The 14,367-nt window shown below is 40.7% G+C and overlaps 1 protein-coding gene across 2 annotated transcripts in view; it reads left to right on the top strand.

Moving 5' to 3' along the window:
• CPA6 (carboxypeptidase A6) overlaps positions 1-14,367 on the top strand; it is a 91,831-nt gene that overhangs the window by 58,110 nt on the left and 19,354 nt on the right. The window contains exons 4-6 of one of the 2 annotated variants that reach the window (XM_054059319.1): positions 3,478-3,592; positions 5,285-5,386; positions 6,199-6,303. In XM_054059319.1, the coding sequence (XP_053915294.1) occupies positions 3,478-3,592; positions 5,285-5,386; positions 6,199-6,303 (322 nt within the window). The remainder of the gene's footprint in view (positions 1-3,477; positions 3,593-5,284; positions 5,387-6,198; positions 6,304-14,367) is intronic. The other variant, XM_054059320.1, reaches the window with a different exon arrangement.

Here is a 14,367-nt window from a genome sequence, read left to right on the forward strand (position 1 = left end):
CTGTTTTCTTCGCTTTCCTTTTCATCTCCCGGCTGCCTATTTCAGACTCCTTTCCCGCTGGGTCCCAGCCATCAGAAGCAAAATCGTACAAAGACCCAGACAAGCATGTGCTTGTCTTGACAAGCCTCCTGAGATCTGTAACTCCACGAGAGCCAGCAGGATGAGAGCAGGGACAGATAATAGGGAGTGGCAGGAGCGGGGCTGCTGGGGTGGCCAAGCACAGCCCTGCCTACAGCACAGCTCGGTTGAGAATCAAAGCCCTGAGCTGAAGCGCAGCTCCACAGCCAAGGGGCTGAGGGGCTGTGCAAGGTTTCATACAGCTCCTCTTCTCGTGGCTGTTTTTCACAATATTTTGTTTTACTTCATTTTTGACATGCTGTTTGCAAAAGAGTCCCAATTGCCACATCCCTTTTGGAACTGGAAAATCTGAGGCAAGCACCACGTAAAACTTCAGCCTGATGAAGTGATGCTTGCCTAAATTATGACAAATTTTTAAAGGGAGGAAGCACTAAGCAGCCCCAATAATGAACAAGGTGGTCAGCCCTTGCCTGTAAGACAGATCTAGCTGTCCCACTGTTTGACTTTCTGACAAGAAAACTGTCATGAAAACAAGCCAGGCATCAGAAAAGCTCTTCCTGCCCCAAGTTGCCTCAGTTCTAAGTTCTCTGGCAATGAAGCCACTTAGATTGTTTTCAAACCTGAGAGACTCAAGATCATCTGTGTTACAAGTATATGGTGCACAGTCATTTGAAAGTACAGAAAGGTTATCAAATCTCATTTGGGGTACAGGGATACAAACAATTAGGAGTTGTGCAGTTATATCTATTATTGTAAAAGCTAACAAACAGAGCATGAATCTGGCAGGTACTTATCTGAATTCAGCAGAGCAGGCAAGTATATTTTTTTTAATATATTAGATATATTGTTTAATATATCTTAATGATGAATAAAGGCACTTTTTTAGTCTAACTGCAAGCTAAATGAGTTACAATACTGGTCATAGAGTGTATAGCACTTTGCAAGACTATAAGCATTTACTTTGCTTAATAAAAGTTCATAGAAACTTAGAATCATTGAAGTTGGCCTCCAAATCTTCAAGTCCAATCATCAGCCCAACACCACTATGCCTACTAAACCATGTCCAGAATGCCACATCTAGATATTTTTTTACTACCTCCAGAGGTGGGGACAGTTCTCTGGGCAGCCTGTTCCGATGCTTAACCTCTCAATCAGTAAAGAAAATTTTCCTGATATCCAGTCTAAACCTCCATTGGTGTAACCTAAGGCCATTTCACTTGTTCCTTGGGAGAAGAGATTTAATGCCCACCTCATTACAACCTCCTCTACAGGTAGTTGTAGAAAGCTATGCAGTCTCCCCTCAGCCTCCTCTAGTACAGACCAAACAACCTCAGTTCCCTCGACCGCTGCCCTTAAGACTTGTTCTCCAGACCCTTCACCAATTTTGTTGTTTTGCACACATTCCAGCACCTCAATATCTTTCTTGTAGTGAGGGGCCCAGAACTGAACACGGTATTTGAGGTATGGCCTCACTGATGTCAAGTACAGGGGGATAATCACTTCTCTGGTCCACCTGGCCACACTGTTCCTGATACAAGCCAGGATGCGCTTGAACTTCTTGGCCACCTGGGCATGCTGCTGGCTCATATTCAGGCAGCTATTAACCGCCACCCCTGGATGCTTTTCCACCAGGCATCTTTCCCATTGCTGATACAGAATCATAGGTTGGGAAAGACCTCTAGGATCATCGAGTCCAACCATTCCTATCAGCCACTAAACCATGTCCCTGAGCACCTCATCCACCCGTCTTTTAAATACCTCCAGGGATGGTGACTCAACCCCCTCCCTGGGCAGCCTATTCCAGGGCCCGATGACCCTTTCTGTGAAAATTTTTTTTCTGATGTCCAGCCTGAACATCCCCTGGTGGAGCTTCAGGCCATTCCCCCTTGTCCTGTCCTCAGTCACTTGGGAGAAGAGGCCAGCTCCCTCCTCCTTTCAGGTAGTTGTAGAGAGCAATAAAGTCTCCTCTTAGCCTCCTCTTCTCCAGGCTAAACAAACCCAGTTCCCTCAGCCGCTCCTCATAAGACTTGTTCTCCAGCCCCTTCACCAGCTTCGTTGCTCTTCTCTGGACACGCTCCAGAGCCTCAGCATCCTTCTTGTGGTGAGGGTCCCAGAACTGAACACAGTACTCAAGGTGCGGTCTCACCAGTGCCGAGTACAGAGGGGGAATAACCTCCCTGGACCTGCCGGTCACACCGTTTCTGATAAAAAACAAGGTGCCATTGGCACACAATGTAATAGAACAATGTCATTTCCTGTATGCAGGTACTTTCCTAATGCATCAGTAGAATGTAGCTAGCATTTATTTTGATACATATATGTACATAGAGCTATTATCTGTGAGGTATCTGCTGCGCAATTGAGTTAGGATCAGACCGAATGCAGTTTATTTTCATCCCTTTCCAGTCATTGCAGCTAATGCCTCTAAGACTTCAAAGGGTTGAATGTGACCATCATTTCACAAGGATGATGAGTGGTATGGTGATTACCCATTGCCGTGCTTCAGAAGAAGGTGGCTGTATACAGGGATGGCCCTCAGGTCTATACTGACATGGTTACTGACATCAGTGACACTGTTCCCAGCTCCTACCACTGACAGAAGGGATAGACACTCCAACCCCTTAGATGTTTTCTTTAGTATCTTTTTACTTTTGCATCATTATTTGTGTTTGCCATTAAAAAGGAAATTTTTCAGCTGGAACCAATGCTCTTGTGTTTTGCTCTTAATGCAAAGAACCTCTCACTTTTTATGCAAGCATATTTTAGTTACATTTGGTGTTGTTTCATGTTTTGCCTGAGTTAGTTTAAAACAGCTGGCAACCACTACTACAAAGTAAATAATTCTGAATAACAAACCACACTTGAGATTTTTTCTTTGTTGTTTGTTGTGTTTCAGACAGAATGGTCATGCCACCAAGTTCTTAATTTTTCTGTTTTACCTCTACAACTTGTAGGTGTATGTAATGTTCCATCCAAGTACAGTACTCCTGAGACAAAATAGGTGCCTGTTTTCCTAAGCCTAAAGATATTTAAGGTTTTGAAGTCAATATATGAAGATCTATGATCACATAGTATTACGTAAGAAGAAAACAAATGCTCCTCCATAAACAAATATAAGAGGCTTGTTCTTCACATTGGCTACATTATTTATACCATTCTGGTTTATTTGCTTACAAGCTCATTGTGTTTTTTGAAGACACTGTTACATTTCAAAGCAGCTAGGTTATTTATTTGGCAGTATACATTCAAATAATCTTGAAGAACTCTTATGTTCAAAATATGTCAGATCAAGCAACATCAGAAAGGTTTAACTATATTTCTTCAAAATGTGATTGTTGTTCTGCTTTAGCCTGTGTGTTCTTCTAGTGTTTCGGTAATACTGCTGTCTTTTTTACCTAGGATTCTCATATCAGACCTACAGAAAGCAGTAGAAAACCAAACTGGATTGAGGTCACACAGGAATCGACGATCTATCTCTGAGTATAACTATGAAGTGTATCACACCCTGGAAGAAGTATGTAGGAATTCATATTGTTCCTCTAATCTGCTACACCAGTGTCTTTAATGAGGCAAAGATATCACTCTTTTTCTAAGTTATGGTTGTCTGTTCATCTTCAGAAGTATTAGAAAGGTTACTTCTTCAGAAATGGACACCTTAAAAATATTTTTATTCCTTATCTTTACATGTAACTGCGATGGCTTCTGAGTTTTGTTTTTAAAGTAGGTCTTTGATGGAATAAGATATGTCAATGAATAGTTAGTCTCACTGACTCATTTAGGTAAGTAATATGAGGGAATGTTTTAACTAGTGGAAGGCACAATGGCTTTAAACTGAAAGAGGGGAGATTTAGATTAGATATAAGGAAGAAATTTTTCACTATGAGGGTGGTGAGGCACTGGAACAGGTTGTCCAGAGAAGTTGTAGGTGCCCCATCTCTGGTAGTGTTCAAAGCCAGGCTGGGTGAGCATCATGGTCGAGTGGGAGGTGTCCCTGCCCATGGCAGAGGGGTTGGAACTGGATGATCTTTAAGGTCCCTGCCATTCCATTCCACCTGAATACCGTGTTCAGTTGTGGACCTCTCATTACAAGAAAGACATTGAGGTCCTGGAGTGTGTCCAGAGAAGAGCAATGAAGCTGGTGAAGGGGCTGGACTACAAATCTTACGAGGAGTGGCTGAGGGAACTGGGGTTGTTTAGAGAAAAGGAGGCTGAGGGGAGACCTTATCACTGTCTACAACTATCTGAAAGGAGGTTGTAGTGAGGTGGGTATTGGTCTCTTCTCCAAAGTGACAGGTGAAGTGACAGGTGATAGGACAAGAGAGAATGACCTCAAGCTGCACTGGCAGCAACGCAGGGGGTTCAGATTGGCCATTAGGAAAAGTTTTCTTCACCAAAAGAAGAAATAGAAGAGGCTGCCTGAGGAGGTGGTTGAGTTACTGTCCCTGGAGATATTTAAAAGACAGGAAGATGAGTTGTTTGGGGATATGATTGAGTAGTGGACGGGTACAGTTGGACTTGATGATTTCAAAGATCTTTTCCAACCTAGCGATTCTATGATTCTACTCTACCCTACTCTACTGTATTCTGTTCTACACTATTCTATTCTATTCTATTTGCACAAGAGGTCAAATTACTTAAAAACACTTAGATACAGATTCATGTATGAGGGATACTATCCCGGAAGATAGCTGGGTAAATGATTCCTCTTTATTTCAGTGTGCTTACATACACAGTTGCAGTTTGCACCAAAACAAAGTCCCTGGGCTGAGCATGGAAGGTGCTGCACCTCAACAAGATCTGGTGCCTGTGAAACAAATATTGTAAGCAGCGTTGAACCCTGCAGATCAATCTATTTGCCATTCTGTGTCTTGTCAGCCAGAGTCATAGAATCATAGAGTGGTTTAGGTTGGAAGGGACCTCAAACATGTTCTAGTTCCAATCCCCCTCCTTTCTTTATTCCTAGTAATGTCTAGTGGAAGTGGTGGATTAGCCCCATCCCCAGATTTTTGGTGAACAGCTAATGCATTCCATCAGTATGATGGAAAAAAAAATCCCGTGTAACTGAATGCTGCATTCAACCTCTGGCAAAAACTACAGGAAAATCAAAAAAATACGGAGGACAGAGAGCTGAGATTAATAAATATGTTACAATTGCTTGCTATGAAATGCAAAGATTGAAGAAACAGTTTTATTTCTGTATTTGCAGATCCAGGATTGGATGCATCACCTGAATAAAACTCATTCAGATCTTGTTCACATGTTCTCCATTGGAAAGTCCTATGAAGGTAGACCACTGTTTGTACTCAAGGTAAAGATTAAGTAGTCATTAATCAGACTAGAGTCTGGAATCAGTGACAGACACTTTATTACTCGTGTGATAGTTTGTACAGTGGAGACGCCCGTTATCAGTGTTTCCTAAGGATACATTGCTAAGATCTTAGTATCTGTCTGAGTGTCATCTTTAATGAACAAAACAATAAAAGCTGGAAAATTAAGAGCTAAATCCTATTTACTTGGCTTGGATATGGATGGAGATAGATTGCAGGACAAGTTTGATTATTTGGATTTAAGGGAACTGGAGAGTTTTGTGTTTATAGACAACTTGGAAAGCAGTAATGCTGGAGTGGGACCCCAGAGGATTCTGGAGCCCTGCTCAGCACATGCCACATAGGTTTTCTCCTAAGTACTGACAAAATTTAAGGTCTGTATGCTCTTATTATTAGGACAAGAAATTAGAGGGTGCCAGCAGATGAAAAAAAAAAAAAATTTTGCATGTAGTTTCATTTCATCAGCTGCTGCAGAGTTCTGAAAATTTGCTTTTCATTAGTCTATTCCTGTAGTGTTATTTTTCCTCACCCTGCTGCATGTGATATTTCAGATTTTCATTCCTCATTAAAAAGTTGACATATCTCACTTTTCCTGTAATTTCTTTTTCTTTAGATTCTTTTCTTTAGATCTTCATTATCTTGGCCATACCTTTGAAAACACTACATTTGTGTTCCTTTATATGAGGAAATTTAAAATGCTTTACTGTTTCTAATATTCTGTTATTTTCTCATTATTGCATCACACTAATGTCATGAGACCTATTGATATTTCTATGAATAATCACACTTCAAGTTAGGTAAAAGATCACGGCCTTACAAAAAAGCTGTCTGGATAGACTGTGGAATTCATGCGAGAGAGTGGATTGGCCCTGCCTTTTGCCAGTGGTTTGTGAAAGAGGTAAGTGTTTATTGATTTAGAGCCATGCAACTCCTTCAGTTCAATAAACATCGTATATTTTCTATAACAAATCTAGCATATTATTAATAAGAACAGCAACTAGCTATCATACCAGGTTTTTTTATTTACTTGTAGAACACTTAAGCAGTTGATAAACGAAGCTGATAGTGACAGCCAGACACAGCTAGGCACAGGGCAAAAAATATGCCAGCCACATATTGGCAGAGATATGAAGTAGGAATTTATTCCAAGACCTAAAAATGTGGTGATTATAATTCTGGTAATGGTCCAGATAAATCAGTGCCAGTGAGTACTGCTTCAAATCAGTTCAGCAATATCTTTGCTTTAAGGATAAAGAAAAACATTTCTCTTGTGCGTAATTCTATAGGAATAGGAAACTAAAATCCTAGACAGACTTCACCAAATTATAGTTTTCATATTCTCTGATTATCAAATAGTTTCTCCAATGTTTCTTTGATTCTGTCTTATTAGATTCATGCTCCCTTTATCTTTGATACCTGGGGTCAAGCTTTCATATTTATCCTTTTGTCATTTTTCAAATGATCACTGAATCAAATGGAATTTTGCTTTCCAATTTCCCATACATCTGGTTTGGGGATTTTTAATATATAGCAGCACTTAATCTCTTTTAATTTGAGATATACTTCACATTCTCGATATGTTTGCAGGATTTTCACATTTTTCATTCACGAAGAAACTTTTGTTCAAGACGGAGTATTAGCTGCACAGTGGAGGCTGTTTTGCGATGCAATTTACAGAAGTCAGAGAAGGCTTCAGAAAAACCAACAGATGTGTTTTGAGTATTTCATATACCGTTTTTTTTTTCTCAAAATAAGTGATGCAAAACCTTTGTTTGCAAGGCCTTACAAACACACAATTTTTCTTGATTCTCTCCTAATCTGTCACTGTGGAATTCTGCAATGTATTACTACCTTTTCTGATTTAAAGGATCTGCCTTTGGTTTTCTGAAATCTCTCCACTCAGCAGAAAGATCATGGCCCTTTAAGTCATTTCATGGGAGTAAAGCTCTCCATCATCAACACCTTAATGCGTTAGATGAGAGGATCATATAATCATGTGTGGACTTTCTCAGAAGTCCCAGCAGCATACAGGGCAAGTACAGAAGTAATGAGACCACTACAATTTGGATGAGCATGTGGACATGGCTGCTGATAGATGGATAGGCTAAACAGATCGAGGAGCTGATCACCGAAGTTCACTGTGCAAAGATGCTATGTGTTCTTATTAGGACTTCTGTTAGTGTAAAGATGAACAAACTTGCAGCTAGTTCTTAGCAGCTTTCCTACCCAAGAGAACAGAAAGGGAGATATTTGGGACAGACAGGCACTGCTAGGAAAGCTAATTGCTCAAGTGCATCTTCCTTACCAAGGCTTTATCATAGAGCACTGCAATGTGGCAGTAAGGTAAAAATCACGAGTTTCTTTGTAGAGCCTATGACAGAATATAGACTGCATATGTGCACGTAAAAGCCTTCTGGCTGTTATTTGAAATCCTTAGAGGATACCTTGCTAGCCAGACTGTTTCACAGTAAATGTAAAAGCATTTTTCTAGATTAAAGACAGTTTCTGGAGCATTCTTTGAGACTACAAGAATGTACCACCTTTGTCTGCTGATCTCAGTTATGCATCGCATTTGTTCACAGATGCTGTAGATTTTCTACTTTCCTTAGAGCAATATTTCAATCCAGCCTTAAAGCAGAAAGCATCAGGATAAGAATTCAGCATCAGGATAAGAATTCATTATGCTGACAGTCTCCATCAGTATATTAAAAATAGCTGGTACGCCAGGAGAGACAAGACGATTAGATCTTATGGTTTAGGATATTGCTTTTCTCACTAACTGAATTAGACATTTTTGGTAATAACTCTGGAAAAACTGAAGGTCTCTCTGTGCTTCAAACTCAGCAATTCTCTTTTGCTGGCAAGCTCCTTACTTAAGCACCGCTGCAGCTTGGCAGCCCACTTTCCATCCTCTCTGGTGCTTATGGGCAGTTCTGAGAAAGGGCAGTCAGCTTGGAAACAGGTTTTTCCTGGCGTGTTTGTTGACTCTAACGAATAGCACCACAAGCCCATTGATATAAGGCAAGTAAAAGCAAATGTTGGATTTATGTGATGTTAGCTTCTTTTTTAGCAGGAACAGCACATGTGCATCCTTTTACTGTGCAGGCAGTCTGAAATATTTATTAAACTTTCACTTCATCCTATGGTCTCTATCACCCTTTTTTTTTTTTAAGTATCCATACTGTGTACTGCTAGGCTTTTCAAGACATTTAGCTTAAAAAGCAGCCTCTACATATTAGTTTCACTTTACATTCAAGCTCAAAGCTGGGTGCTGCAAACTCGACCAGGTATTCCCATCTATCTTAGGTTACCTCAGTATCTTGTTTGCCTCGTGGAAGTTGCAGCTTCCGAGTGCCAGTGATTTTTCTACAAGGGTGGAACGCACTGCCTCCTGAAGGGTGGAGGTGCCTCTAAGCGGGTGGCTGCTACTGTGAGTTGCCAGGGAAGGGGCAGCAGCTGCTCGCTTTCTACAAAGTACCTGCAGTTATTCAGCCAGGCAGGATCCAGCTCCCATCTATCTGGAAATGCAAAGCAGACAAAGACAAATCAGTCTTGGGAGGTGAGGATGTGATGGCTGAAGTGTGGGAAGTCAAGAGACTGCCTGCTATGCAGACTTGTTCTGTATTTGGGCTAATACAATAGATAAAAAAAGCAGATGAACTAGGTAAAAATGGAGAAAAATACAGAAGTAGAGGTTAAAGATTAAAAAGAGAATGAGACTGCACAGGAAAGAGTTTTGCATTATGTGATAATATAATTGAAAGTACAAAACCAGCCTACTCACATTTTGAAACAAACAAAAAGATAGCGAAAGCTATTTGATTTTGAGGGTTGTTTTTTTTGGTACGAGGAGCTTTTTTGTGTTGTTTGGTTATAATATACTCCAGCATGAGCTCTAGCCTTGGCTCTGTATTCCATAGGCCTGGTGTTAATAACAGCATCACTGTTTGTTACTATAGAAGGCATTCTTAAATGCCTGTAGTCTCTCAGCTAAAGATAATCAGATGTTCTGCAAGGTTTAGCAATACTGGTCGTCTCCGACAAACACTACCTCATAGTCATTGAATTTAAAGTCAAGAAAGGGAATACCTTTTACACACAGAATCTGAGATTTTGATATCATCTAGTCAGGCACACAGAAGCATCTGTGCCTATATTGTAGTGGAATACCAGTTAGGTTACAGTGGAATCCCACCACCTTCAAGCTGGAAAAAGGCAGAAAAAAAAGACGCCAACAGTGGAAATATTAAGAGACCTGTGGTGGAGGAGGGAAGCAAGAGGGACTGGCAACGGAAATCAAACTGATTACAGGTGGACAACTTTGAAGGCAACCCACAAAAATAATCTAATGCAAGCTAGAATTTGTGTCTGTGGCAAAAGCCTTAGGGAGAGAAACAAAAAAAAAAAAGGGTTTCAGCCAAAATTTTTAAAAAGACTGCATGGGATCTAGTCGTGTATTAAAATGGATTAATAAATATTACAGAGTGGAAAGAAAGGGATTCTATTTTGTGAAATCACTTTGTAGGAAGCCATAGATTTTAGAAGCAAAATTTTTTTGTCAGACATAACAAATATTTATCCTGAATTAAATAGCATTCATAGAAACAAAAGAGCAAAACCTATAGACTTTCTGCAAAGTACAGTTTTATATATATTCATTAACTAAGAACACTTAACTCCTCTTCACTGGGTGTGCAATTATGAGAGTAGAAGCAGAATTCAGATATCAAATTATCCAGACCAATGGATTTTACTATTGTTTTAAAAACCTGAAATATGATTCACAGGCTGCTATTCAAATTAACATCAAAACTAGATTCTGTTTCAGTTTTAGTGAAAGCAGATGAGGATTCCCATTACATCTGGTTTGACTTTCTTCCTTCTAATAAATGCTGCCATTTGATCCATGTCAACGATGTATAACTTTGAAATGTCATTCATACAACATTTTCAGAAAACAGTGCACAAGAGGTGTGGCTCTAAGATGCACTGCTCTTTGTTGCTGATGAAGAAAACTGGGTTTTTAAACCTCAAGATTAGAAAATTCAAGAAATGTAATTAAAACTTTCAAGAAGCAAGCACTGATTGTACTCCTTCTGAGAAAATATTTTAAGTATCTAATGGCAGCTGTAAGGGAAACACTCAACACTCATTGAGATCAAATGCATCCCCCAAGGGAGTGGCTTCATTGGGGCCTCAAATGGAGGTGCAAATAGCTTCACACTTTGGAAATGCAGTAAACTCCAATAACAGCTTCTTCCATCCTCAAAAGTAGGCCTTTTTAATCTCAAGTGTGAACTACAGCATGCTTTTCCATAGACTCCCTAGGCTCTTCCATTTTTCAAATGTTTCATTTGGAGGACTTTCCTCAAAATAATATTATTAGTCTTCAAATGTGGATCAGTTGGCACCGCACTGCATGTAGCCACTTTAATGTGAGACTGTTGTGTTTTTTTTCCTGGATGAGCAGTGCTACTATCTGCCTCTGGGATAGAACCTAGCCAGTATCAGGTATTTCCTGAAAAAATGTTTAGAACGGCTTCTGAGCTTTCTGGACTTGATCAAGATGACTTGTTAAGTTCCAGTTAATGCTCCTTCACCCCTATCCATAGGCTCACTAGCAAAAAGGTGCTTTATAGTAGAGGAATCCAAATCCACACTTTTGAAGCCCTGCTCATCCTACAGCACTGCAGTCATCCCTTAAAGCTGGGCCATAATAGCTGTTGTCATCTCAGAAGAATCCCAAAACTGAAAAGAGTATCAATATGCTCTGTATACTTTCATTTGTGAGGTGCACAGCTGGAAGTTTAGATTCTGAAATGTGTCCCCTATGATCTCAATGATACGAATTTCCAGGTTACCCAAGACGATGGGTTTGTGCTTCATCATGCACCCAGGGAGCAGACAGGCAACCTCAGAAAAAGAAGTTAAAGGCTGGGGACAGGGTTTTATTAGTTTGGTTTGAGTTTTTTTAATGCTGACATTTGTATTGATTGCTGCCAAACTCAGGCTTGAATCCCATCTTTTCAGTCCATAATAACGAGCTGAGACACACAGATGTCCAGGTTGCAAAACGGCAACATCTGCCTCCGTTGTTCTAAGTTTGAGACTGATTTATGAGTCACCTTTTGGGATGCATATGGGACACATGCTGCCAATTGGCTGATCTTTGGGCTTGTGAACCAGGCCCTAGAGATCAATCTTTACTAGGAATTTTACGAGGTTCAAGACCTTAGATTCTTCCTCAGGAATGTTTATGAAGTGCTTGACTATAAAGACAGCATACGTACAATAACAGCACATACACATGTACAGAACTGGATAAGGACAACTGTGCGACCAAATGTGGGTCCAAGCAGGAGATCCAGACAGTGTCAGTGTTAAAAAGGGTTGGCTTTTCTGTGCTGTGCAGTCCATGTGGTCAGAAGGCCCTAAACCTGTAAGTATTCCTACTTTAAGATCTGCTGAAAGCCTGTATAACACAATTCTGCAAAATTCCATACTCCATGTCCTGATGGACAAAACATCTGCAATATGCTACATCAACAGTCAGAGCAGCACTCAGTCATTCATTTCAGTGTTGAAGTCCACGCTGTCAGGAAAACATCTTAACATGCTGGATTGTTTCTGGGTTTTGCTGAGCCTCATCAAAACTGGTATCCTTTGGGAGTCAGAAAATGTGTTTACCCTTGCTTTCGGTAACTACCAGAGTCTCGAACACTGTCTGATTATGAATTCAGATACCAGTTTTTCACCCATTTCAGAAGCAGTCTGATCTTGGAGGTGTATAAGATAATTATGTGAAGCAGCACACTAATGTCCGTCAAAGATTATACACTCGACCTATCATTTGTCAGCAGTCTTAGGTCTTTTGAATAGATAGGGCTGAAATGCCAGGTTCCCACAATCCAAGATTTCTGACTAATATTAATTTAGAGGATGCTCATTACACTTGTATTTAGTTATACTTTGAGGCAATGTAGTTAGCTCACTCCCATGATGAAAGGTCTCAAAATTTAAATATTTGAAAAGTATGAGACATACTGGATCGATGGGCTGAAGCCAATTGTGTGACACTCAACAAGGCTCAATGTCAGGTCCTGCAGTTGAGTCACAATAACCCCATGCTTACAGGCTTGAGGAATGGTGACTGGAAAGCTGCCTAGCAGAAAAGGACCTAGGCGTGCTGATTAACAGCCAGCTGAATATGAGCCAGCAGTGTGCCCAGGTGGCCAAGAAGGCCAACAGCATCCTGACTTACCTCAGAAACAGTGTGTCCAGCAGGAGTAGAGGTGATTCTACCCTTGTACTTGGCACTGATGAGGCTCCTTCTTGAATACTGTGTTCAATTTCAGGCTCCTCACTACAAGAAAGACATTGAGGCTCTGGAGCCTGTCCAGAGAAGGGCAACGAAGCTGGTGAAGGGTCGGAATCACAAGTCCTATGAGGAGCGGCTGAAGAAACTGGAGTTATTTAGCCTGGAGAAGAGGAAACTGAGGGGAGACCTTATTGCTCTTTACAACTACCTGAAAGGAGGTTGTAGCAAGATGGGAGCTGGTCTCTTCTCAAGTAACAAGCGATAGGATAAGAGGAAATTGCAGCAGGGGAGGTTTAGGTTGGATTTTAGGAGAAATATCTTTACTGCAAGAGTGTTGAAGCATTAACAGGCCGTTCAGGGAAGTAGTGGAGTCTCCATCCCTGGAGGTACTTAAAAGACATGTGGATGTGTTACACATGGACACGGTAGTGGTGGATTTGTCAGTGTTAGGTTAAGGACTGGACTTGATGATCTTAAAGGTCTTTTCTAACCAAAATGATTCTATGATTCTATGACATGCTTTCCACCTCCATTTTCTGGAGTTTTCCAGTCAGAAGGTTCGAGCCATACAGGAAATAAAGCAAGGAATTTACTGCCTGTCACTGTAAGCCATACATTTATACCACTTCTATTCCCAGGAGCAGGGACAAATACGCCACTGCTCTTAACTTATCTCTGAGTGCTGGCTCTCAGAAACCTGAAGAGCTTTTGAAATAATTTGAGATATTCTGAAGTGAATCAGAAGCACACAAGGCCAAAACAAATACGGTACTTGTATCTTTCTCTTTTCACCCTTTAGCTGGATATGTTCCTTCTTTCCAAGGTCTGTTCCCTTCAGCTAAAGCTATTCAACTGATGTTGTTTTGACTGGAATTTATTTTCGCTCTTAAAAGCATTGCATCTTCTTGCTCTATGAAATCTTTCTATCTGCATTTTCCTCCTGTTGATCAACCTTTAATTCACCATTTCTTTAGGAAGACTAGAAGCTTCTCAGGCTGCATCTTGGCCCCCTGCACTCTCCTTCACAGCTGCCGGAGCTATAGCACCATGAAGACTGGAGTCTTTTCACCTTGGCGGACTAGTCACCTGGTGACTGATGTCTCCACAAACTTTGCAGTTCTTTCAGTAAATGCAATACAATCATTGGATCTTTATTTTTATTGTTTGCCAGACTCTAGTCTCCCCAGCTGTCTTTTTAGCTGCCTAACCTCAGAAAAGAATTGGCTTCTCTGAGTGCTCCCTATATATCCATTATCAGGAGGAAAAATCCAGCTGTTCATCCTGCAGCATCTATATTTGAAGCACTCAGCCTTACTTATCTTTAGCTAATTCATTCTTCTCTGTCAGGAGCCTCTGCCTGAAACGCTATTTGTTTTTTCTCCATCAGAGAGATCACCTCTTTACTCAGCACTTCATTCATCAGTCTTTCAACAGCAAGAGGCATTGGCACAAATGCAGAATCTGTTTTTATCCTCATAATTTTTTTTGTCCTCCAAATGGTGTTCCTGCCATTTGAAGTTTCTGTGTGGTAATCACACTTAACTGTATGTAGTTGCTGCTTCTACTCAACATCCACCCTCTCCTCCACAGCTGGTTCTGTTCTGAATAAGTTCAGTTATTTTGGCAGCCACTTCACTCCAAGTG

The sequence above is a fragment of the Cuculus canorus genome, chromosome 2 (genome assembly GCF_017976375.1).
Source record: "Cuculus canorus isolate bCucCan1 chromosome 2, bCucCan1.pri, whole genome shotgun sequence".
Taxonomy (NCBI): Eukaryota; Metazoa; Chordata; class Aves; order Cuculiformes; family Cuculidae; genus Cuculus; species Cuculus canorus.